Source organism: Cyphomyrmex costatus, unplaced genomic scaffold, assembly GCF_001594065.2.
Source record: "Cyphomyrmex costatus isolate MS0001 unplaced genomic scaffold, Ccosl1.0 scaffold10, whole genome shotgun sequence".
Taxonomy (NCBI): domain Eukaryota; kingdom Metazoa; phylum Arthropoda; class Insecta; order Hymenoptera; family Formicidae; genus Cyphomyrmex; species Cyphomyrmex costatus.
Window position 1 is genome coordinate 2,106,297 of NW_017274954.1, and position 10,565 is coordinate 2,116,861.

At 43.2% G+C, this 10,565-nt stretch overlaps 1 protein-coding gene across 1 annotated transcript; it reads right to left on the reverse strand.

Moving 5' to 3' along the window:
• Positions 1-6,250: 6,250 nt before the first annotated feature.
• Positions 6,251-10,353, reverse strand: Hasp (Hig-anchoring scaffold protein). Its single transcript, XM_018551765.1, has 5 exons — positions 9,452-10,353; positions 9,239-9,369; positions 8,920-9,160; positions 8,004-8,823; positions 6,251-7,739 (listed from the first exon to the last, which is right to left on the reverse strand). Exons 1-5 carry the CDS (start codon positions 10,236-10,238, stop codon positions 6,485-6,487), a joined length of 3,234 nt encoding a protein of 1,077 aa, XP_018407267.1. The 5' UTR covers positions 10,239-10,353; the 3' UTR covers positions 6,251-6,484.
• Between the last annotated feature and the right edge of the window lie 212 nt (positions 10,354-10,565).

Below are 10,565 nucleotides of genomic sequence, written 5' to 3' on the forward strand. Positions count from 1 at the left end.
ATTGCTGCAGATTGTAACACACACACACATACACACACACACACACCAAAAAAAGAAAATTAATCATCGATTTTCCAATTCACAAAAATGACAAATCATCCAGTTATTATTTGTACTCATTATTTCCATGTCAGATACCGGTCGACTAGAGCATCGTATTTCTTTCGTGTACTAATAACCGCGGGTTTAACTCAAACCCGATCCAATCTCGATCCAGAGATCTTGCGTCCAGCGTTCACCTGGAGAGTTCATTCGTAGAGAGCAATTTCGAGGCAATCCGAATCTCGAGTCGTACAATGTCCCGACGCGTCCTCTTCATATGTACGTTTAGTCGTGCCACCTGTGCGCCTGTAAATCCGGTTATAAAAAGATCCACCGCGTTTAGAGACCGGTGCGACGAGAGTGCGAGAGAGAAAGGAAAAAAGAGAGAGAGAGAGAGAGAGTGAGAGTGGATTCACAAGCAGGAGTTCACAATAAGCGGTGCTTTCTACGCGAGATGCGAGCGGAGACCACCGGCCAGGCTCGTCCTCCAACGAGTAAACGCGTCTCGAATTGAAACGGCCTCGCGCGCGATAGGATTTAATTCATTTTCAAATCCTATGATCCATGAGAGGACCCATGAGAGATTCATCCACCCGGGAAAAGATTCATTCGCTCGCTACGAGTGGATGCGTCGTGTCGATTTAGATCCATTTCATTATTTCAGAAGACCCTAAATTATTCACGGCTCCATCGCGGTTGATTCTTTCGCATAATACGCCGTCGAATAAAACTGTTCGAACGAAACCGGAATCTCAGTAAATTCTCTCATTATGAAAATTTACGAATAAATATAAACAACAAACTTAATATCGACGCAAAGTGAGATGTCCTCATGAATATTTTGAAAGTTGATACCTTTAACTGTACGCAACGACATCCCCGCGTGGTTTTCAAAGGGATTCAATTTCGACCGCGGTGCGAGACGGGAAAGCGGGTGTATGTGTCAATTAAAGGGGATCGCTCGCTTTTATGAGCTACGTATAGCGTGCACTTGATTAACTCCGTTTTTCGCCCGTCATTCGCGAGTATCTTTTCCTCGCCGATCTCAAGCACCGATGCTGCGCGTTTATACGTCACGGCGGGCAGTCATTATGTAGTTAAAGGGGTACACGAACCCCGCTACAACTTGATCGATTATTCAATGGTATCGCGCGCGCGCGGCCATCGTACTATCCGAAAAAGAGTCAATTATTCGTGAATCTCTTTAACGAGGCTCGCTTTTGTAGGTCGAGTCTTCTCGGTTCCTCCAGCGAAGACTTTACGACCGATGTTCGATATCTCGAAGGCGACCGAACATAATAAAGTGAACGTTCAACATTCACGAAACTCCTATGACCGTCGCTGGCGCACTTCCGTGGCGTGTAATGAGAAGGCACGCCGAGAGAAAATGTTTAATTGCTGACAGTGTAACAAGCGCACGAAGCCTTTCGACGGTTAATTTCGTTCCATTGCCAGCGATGACCTCGAAACGTGCAAGTAATGCGCGAGGCGTTTGTTTCCGTCTTTCTCCGCGCGACGTACGGTTCTCCGTCGAAATTTACATGGTGTGTGTGTGCGACTCTCGTTATTGAAATTAACCAGCGTGTAATCAGCCCGTAAGCACGGATACCTTAAACGGATGGGCAAGGCGCGAAATCTGCAGTTTGTGGGACAACCGCATTACTCTTCATGTATACATGGCGTAGCAAGGTGCGAAACCCATATTTGGCAATGCTTCGATAAATCTGCGCCAAGACAGAAACCGCGATATCCAATCTTCTTATTATTATCTACTTTCTTTCTGTTTATTGCTCGACCATGTATGAATCCAATTCGATCGTACGTTCGCTCTTCAGATGTCTCTTTTAATTGGTTTACCACAAAAACGATGTGCACGTGCTGTGAATTTAATAAATCAACATTGAAAATAACGATCATACAAAATTTCCCCAAAAATACACACTATTTTTATAATAAATAAATTATTCGTATAAAGAAATATAATATATATTCTCTCTATCTAATATTCCTTTTCTTGGTATACAATAAACATTATATCTTAGCATCTATAAAGACTGTTATAATCTGATACTAATTAATTTTTTTAAATTAAAACTTGTCATATATACACTTGACAAAAAATTTGACATATAAGCGAAAATAAAAATCATTATACACGCCCCAAATTTCATGGGACGTTTTCAAGATTGAATAAACGAGTACTCATCTCAGTTCGAACGTTATCCGTAATGCGTTTCTCTTTTAATGCGCATCTCATGAATCTGCACAGTTTTGGCGCATTACTGTTACGGACCAATTATTATTACATTATTCTTACGAAGAACGTTTTCCCCGTACGTTTTTCGTTTCCCGACCAGACCATTTCGTCCGATTTAATTTGGCCGACGTGATCCCACCCGAAGCGTGTGATCGCGCTCGATTATGGCCACGGCACCTGCTTAAGCCGTCTTCGCACCGCCCGCGGCAAAAAGTCTCATATGCTCAACTCAGAGGTGATTACGAATGAGATTCGCGTGCGGCGCGGCTTGACGATTCGCGCGTCCAGTGTTTCATTGAAATCCGCGGGCCGCCGAAAAGATGTGCTAATGAGCAAGACGCTCGGCTCGGCTGATTACAGAGCGGCATGGGAAACGAGTGTTTGAGAGGAAGACACGCCGCAAAGCGCGTTAAGTAGCAAAAGAACGGCCACCTAGCGAGCGAGCGAACGAGCAAATCCTTGCCTTTGGAAGGTGAGAACCAAGAGTCGATAGGAGGTAGCCAGATGTCCAGAGACGACGTCGTCGATACGTGAAGACCGCCAGGAAAGTGTCATAATCTCGGACTTTGCTTGTGCCAGCTGGTTAATTTCCTACGCCGCGCCGCTAAGAGCGCGACGCAAATGACGCTCGGCATGTAATGTGGATAGCCGGGAACGATGGAGGCGGGAAGAGGCTCGGCACAAGGCCGCTTTAAGGTCTTTATATGCCCCGACATTTCAATAGTATACATTTTTGCATCGGCAATTACAATACGACTCGCAAACGCTGACGAGGCCAGGTGGAAAATTCCTAAAGGAGCACGAGATGCTTTGTCGTAAAATTGGTTTACGTCGCAAGATATTTCTATCAAAGAATTGCAAAATGTAAAATACAATATATTTATGACATTACAAAACTTATCTAAAAAAAATACTTTAAACCGTTAATCATTAAATTGTTTGTCAGTTTAATTCGTTATATTACTACCAGCTTGACTTATAATTGTATTTCAAAATTAAAAATGATTTCGATGTGCAGTTTGTAGAACAAGATATATATATATATATGTATATATATATATGATGTATACCGAAAATGTTAAGCGCTAAAGATCTAGTTTAAAATGTCAAGGCTTTACTTTCTCAATTGTGTTATCAGAAAACGTTAAAAAGCTTAGAAAGAAATTACGTGTAAAGAAATTTAAATGTTAATTCACACCATTAATCTGAACGCTCATGGAATACGTTATTAACTACACAGACTGTAAAATGCAACGTTCCTTATCAATGTACATCGGAACAGGAAGCCTCTACGGCTGCATACTAATCGTTTATACGCAATATATGAGCTACTTGACAGCTCTATTAGCATGATTATTCTTTACTATGTTACTTCTGCGTCGCACGTTGTTTAACGTCCGCATATGCATATCGATTTTCACCGCGCTCTGTAATATGATAAACGACGGCAAAGTGATTTCCGTAGAATCTATAGAGCTATACATTTGCAAATATTGTATATTAAACTACGATATTATACGTTTTCCTTTCGTAGATTAAACATCAAAATTTATAGTTTCTACTCACGTTATATAATATACGTTCGCAATTTCCATGGAATACCATCGTTGTTCAAAGTACCGAGTAATTTGAAACGTACGTTGAAACAACAAATAGTTTCATATTCGCTCGAAAGTTGGATCTGCAGAGAAGGAACTTTCGTAGAGAGAAGCAACGGCTTATAGAAAGTTCCAGGAATGCTGGAACTAGGAATTACTTGCGGGAAGTCTTGACAACTGACCTACCGGTCAATTGTCCATGCAGTACACAATTGAAAGGCACGGCAAACCCTTTTCTCCAAGTTTCGCTAATCTATTCGAGCGGCCCCGTTTCAGCCGGGCACGGGCTAGTCCCATTCATAAACCTGTAGTAGCCACAATGGTGTTTCCTGCTACGTCTATCCGAGCATGGGTTATCTAGGGAAATCCCCGATTGAAATACTGGTAGGTTTCATTGAGCCTTAGCCATCGAGCAATTTCGTTGATTTCGCAGCGGCATTGACTGCGATCTAAGGCGACACTTGGCAAGTTGAATTGGCAGGAAGCCCGACGCCGCTTAACTCTTCTTTCAATGAGATTATCGTCGGTTACTCGGGCCTCTTGCCACCGAGCCCGACTTCATTCGCATTGTCGACGACTACGACACAACGATTCATGAACGGCGGCGGCGAAATGCGAGACTACTCGGGAACTGATTCCGAGAAGAGCTTCTAAGTGTCTGAAGTGGGTGATCGATAGCATTTGCCGCAACGAGGAACGTTCGAAGCTATCGTTCTTCGTCTCTCGTTGTCAGATCGCAATGACAATATGACTTTGTCGTGAATTATTATTTTCGATCGCAATCAGCGCGTTATACTGCACCTGCTGTATTCTAAAGGAGTCAATTAGCGAATATCAATCCATAATTAAAAAATTACATAATTAAAATAATATTAAATTTTTTTAGATTTTCGAAGCGATCTCGTTACGCTTTACGTAACAATTTTCGCGATCCCCTGCCACGCACGCGCTTTCCATTATTTGTCGTTAACAAGTTTTAAGAGTTCTAACGATGAACTATCTGTGTATGCCAAAGGTTGCACGTGAGAAGGTTCTAATGAATACCGAGTCGAACCAGCCGGTAGCCACTTACCACGAGCTCCCTCGCGTTTAGCACGTTTAGCACCGGTCAACTGACCGCATAATCATCGCCGTATGAGCTGGAATAACGCCAGTCTAAGTGAATTAGTGGTGCGTGCCCGGCACTTTTATTTTTCTCTCGCTTAGCTTTTCGTTAAGCGCAGGCGCTCTAATGGTTCGCCATTTACGGACGCAAGAGAACAATGCCCCCGATGTATCGATTTTCGCCGGTTCCAACAGTCTCCTCAGCGCATCCTCTCAACGAGTTGACGCGCGATTCAACATTTAAAATTCAAATCACATCGTTCAATGAGTATTTATCGAATTTCACTTACGAAAAATTATCGCGATGGCGTTATCGCACCTGCCGTTACGCGTAGAATTGCCTTTTCTTGTACAATGTACACTGCGCGAACTGGGATAGGATGATATCCCGATGATGTTTTGAAACTTGTCACTAGGAGGACCTACTACGACGTGCACACTTCGTGCATAATCCCACTTCAAATCGCACTAGTCAAATTTGAATATAATCTCTCGTCACTTTAACAACTGCACCGTATTCCTAACAACGTATTATCATAGGTATCGTCCGACGCACGGATTTCCTTATCATGACGAATGGTGCTGAGCTGTCGCGATTAATCGATTTAACGCTATTTCCGAGAAGCAGCATGGTCACGGTGGATATGTTAATGAGCGGTGCGTCGTTCGATAGCATCGAACACGGTTTTGCGAGCGTTCATGAATTATAATTGGGCCGTAATTAATGACACCGCCGTTATTGACAGGTGAGAACCGACATCACCGCGTGCTACGCGAGTTATTCGCCTCGACCGCGCCCCTTGATCTCGTTTCGAGCTACACTTATTTTTAGGCTTAATTGCACCAACGGCAACGACGATGTTACGGCATAATCACCGTCACGGTATCACCCGATCGAGAGATATCGTGCCAGCAATTGCAAATGTTTATGATCGTACCCGCGCCTCTGAGATCGAATTATTTTTGCGGCAAGTAATTTCGTGAGGTACCGGTGCACGCAAGATAAATAATTTGGAAAGAACTTTATGATATCGCCTGTGGCGTAATGTCTCATTATATCGAGATTGGCTTTTGCACGACCACCTAAAGCTTGCGTAACGCGGGACGCACTCGATCTGATTTTTGTTGATTTCGTTCCCTCATCGAATAATTAGTACATATGGTTTCTTTATGTATGTGATTGTACAATAAATATAACGAAAGGTTTAATTTGAGTTTCTTAAATATTTATTGACAATTTATTTGCGCGTTCTTAAACGAGGGTTAAAATGTGGATATATACAGACGTTTGCATGGAAAAGATTTATTTTTTCAAAAAGCGCGATACACGTTACAGTGCGTATCGACGAGGGACAACGATTATAACTATCGTATATATATATATATATATATATTTATATATATAGTGTATACTTCACCTAAAATCGATTGATATCAGTAAATAACTTAGTAAATTCCGTTAATATCACAACACATTATTTCCTCAATTGATCTCGTACGCACCGAGGTTTCCCTTACGCCTTCTCGAGGAAAACCAACCAGTTGTGCGATTTATCTGGTCAACGGATCGCTTTACGTTCGCTCGATACTCGTCCTCGTAAGCGTTGAGATACAAGTTCTTGAGGAATATTTGATTATCCAGCTCGGAAAGCGGCAGAAATCGTTTCGAACGGCTCTGCTGTTGCGCCTGCAGCTCGTCGAAAGTGAACTGTTTTGATTTGGCATCGTCGACGGGCTTCGAGTTCCCCGAATTTTTTTGATTTTCCGCGCTGGTCGGTTTCACTGACAGAAGTTTCCTCTTTTGACGTGAAGCGCCAGCTTCCTCCGACGTGTTTCGTATCCGCTTGCTGCGGTGCTTGGGCGCTCCGTCTTTAGCTGGAATCTCGTTGTCGAGTACAGCAACATCATTACTCGGGATTGTCGATGATTGATTACCGTATGACGCGGTCTTCGGTGCCGGTGACGTGCTAGACTCTACGGTTACGCTTTCTTCCGTCGAGTTCAATCTATCCTGTATGATATGTTTGAAAAATGCGTACATCTCACCAACCGTGAAAGTCGTGCCGTTCCTCACGGTAAACTTGTCGATGTTCATTTTCTTGATTAATTCCTCGGTCGCGTTGCGCGCCTCTAACATCGACAGCTTTTCGGTTACGTAACTATTGACGAACTCGTAGAAACCTTTGTAATAATTTTTCCTGTGCTTTTTCTTATCCTTTCGCTTCTCAGCGTGTGACAAGCCTTTCCTCTTCGCATCTTTTCGATTTTGCTTCTCGTTCCAGCGTATAGACTTGTTGTAAAATCTCATGATTCGCTCAAATTCCCTCTTCAACTTAACAAATTCCCTCTGATTACGTATCTCAAAATCTGAGCGAGCTTTGCTACCGTTCCGTCGCGATTCCGCAAGGTCTACATGGAAGAAGTTCTTACTCATTGCATTCAGTAGGTCGTGCATAGTATTATTACTGGAATTATTTGGTTGTTTGGCATCCATGCGCTGTAATTTTCTATACACCATCTTGAGAAAATCAATCATTCTCTCCTCTCGTAAACGGGATTTATTGCCATGACCTGCGTGTGCTTTCCAAGTTGACGGATCGGATGCATTGGTGTTGTTCTGTTGGCTAGCAATAGATGCTAGTTTCGCTTCTGCTTTATGTTTGGAATGTTCATGACTTCTGTTCATCTCCATATGTAGAAGTTTTTTGCCCACTTTACGGAAGAAGTCGATAAATTTTCTGAAACATTAATATTTCATTTTTATTTTTAATGATGTTTTTATACACATTGTTTTTATTAATATATAAATATAATATATAATATATATTTATCATAAATACTGTCACATTTTTCTAAAATAAAATAAACATATTTATACACTTATAAATATAAACTAAAATAAATACGAACACACACACCCTCTCTCTCTCTCTCTCACTCCAATTTCAATTTACTAAATTAATGACTTTATATTATATTAACATTTTAGTGTAAATTCTTACTTGTAATTTAATGTAACGTTGTAATTCAAGGTAACATTGTCGTTGTCTACAGATCTACGTCGTCTACTCCATCTAAGTCGAGGATGCTGTCCAAGAATACACTTGGGCAATTCCCTAGGACTCCATGCACCGCCTATGCAAGTCGCGCCGGTTGGCCCGTCATCAAGAACGTAACCCTTATCGCAGTCGTACATAATCTGTTTGTTATTGGCGATCTTTTTGACGTACGGTCTATAGTCGTAAACTCCCATGTTGCCCACCAAAAAAACTTTGCCGTGTTCGATGAGGCCGGGAAACGGGCAGAAAACCTGCTCGCAGTGTGGTATATCGCCGATCCAGTTGCCATAGCGACATTCCACGGATGTGGAAAGATTCAAAGGACCTCCGCCAATCAACTTGAAACCGTCTTTGCACTTAAATATCGCCTTCATACCGTGGTCTGTCTTCGGTGCTATTACCATTCCATTCTTCGGACTCTTCGGCATATTCTTACATCGAGCTGGCGAACAACTTGGTATTATCGACCAAGTACCGTTATTGCATAACACTGGAGTGCTGTTAGCGGCGAATTCGTAATTCTGAATGCACGTAACCAGAAGTCTCTCGCCATGCTCCACCACCGTAACGTTATTGATGTGATCTCTATCGTGGCTGGCTACGATAATGTCACCGTTTTCGATCTGCGGGACAACGCACGGTGCTAAACACTGCGGTACAGGATAACGCCATTTGCCATCTTTCTGACAAACAGAGGAAGTATTACCCTCCAGCTTCATGTGATCCTTACAGCGGAAAATAAGGCTGGCGCCCATACCTGTGCCTACGATTGCGACAATTCCACCAAAAAAAAAAAAAACGATTATAATATATATTGGTTATAAATTATATTATTCGAACAATTTTAAATAACACACACCGGCTTCAATGTTTTCGATCCAACCATTATATAACACGCCAGGTAAACCGCAATTGATCTCCTGGCAAGTAGGCGTCTTTCCAGTCCACTTTTTGTCAGCACCGCAACGTCTAGTTCCTGCGCCTATTACAGTGTAGCCGTACTTGCATTCATACGATACAATGGAATTATACGCGTAGGAGGTGTAGACAGCCTTGCCGTTGACTGGATTTTCTGGCTTCGGACATTGCACGGACGTGACCTGCACGAAATATTAAATACGTCTAGCCACGGTTTATTTCCGAGGGACAATTCCAAATTTTTATTCGTAATTCCTTACTTGAACGCATTGCGGTAACTCCTTCGGGATCCATGTGCCATCCGCCAGGCACAATTTCTCCGTTTTACCAACTAATTCGTAACCCTCCATGCAATGATACGATACGCGACAATCATACGTATAACATTCCCCTTAAAAGTATAATCGATAATTAAAATCTCTCCCGTATCGAAATATTAAATACATAAACCGATAATAATTATGTAAACTTACCAGAGTGCCATCCGTTTGAAATGTCCGGAGGTAAATCGCAGTTTTGAGGCTTACAAGTGATATCTGGCCCATACCATTTAGCAGCTCCTTCCGTCAGTAAACATTTCGCTTTTTTTGCTCCCGTTGCTACATATCCATACATACAGAAATATTGCACATTACCGTCGAGATCGAAAGTCGTTTGTTCTAACGGAGCGTTGTGGCGCGCGTTTTGGATCTTCGGCGGTTGAGAGCAGAAAGAGCTGGAATCTTTCTTACAGGACGGATTAGACCCGGTCCAATGACCGTCGGCGCGACATATTCTCTCTGACAGGCCCACTATAAAGTAGTCGGTGTCGCAGGCATAATGAGCTCTATCTCCGAAGAATCTTCCGGTAACTGTCATCACACCATGATCAATCTCAGTCAATACCGGGCATTCACGTTCAGGCTTGATGCACGACATTCCACAGGCTCCGTCGCATCTGCATTTCTTTTTCTTACTCTTGCAGTCCTCATCGGTAGAGCACTTTCGCAAACACTTCTGGCCCATTAGCTCAGCCTGCTCTTCATCTCTCGGGCATACAGTAGAGGGTGAGTTTCGTGGGTTTTTGTAGATTCGGCCGTCATCATCGACCTCGGGCTTCGGCTGATAGCCCCCGTCGTCATCGTCATCTTCGTCATCATCCTCCCATTCATCGTCATCATCGTCGTCATCGTCGACGGCCGCTTGCTGCCGAAGCTTCGATTCTGAAGTGAGAAACTGAACGCACAGCAAAAGCAATAAAACGATCGCGCTTGGTCTCATTCTGGCCTGAAGAAGATTTCTAAATCTCGCGAAGATTCACTGGAAGTATATTAGCGATTGGACCATACGATGGTTAGACCACACGACGGCACCAGGACACGACGGGACGTTTACATGACCGTTTGACAGCTCGAACTAACCCTCTTACTCGAAGACCTGCGGAGAGCCAATGCCGTGGATCTTCAGGTGCGCACGATCGTCCATCGAAGAGCACCGTTCCGGGAGTTCCGCTCAGAACACCGCGGAAGTCATCTCGAGCAACGACCGAGGACGACGTTGTTTCTCTCGCGAGCACGACTATTAATCGAGTCCGCCTCTTCGGCGTCC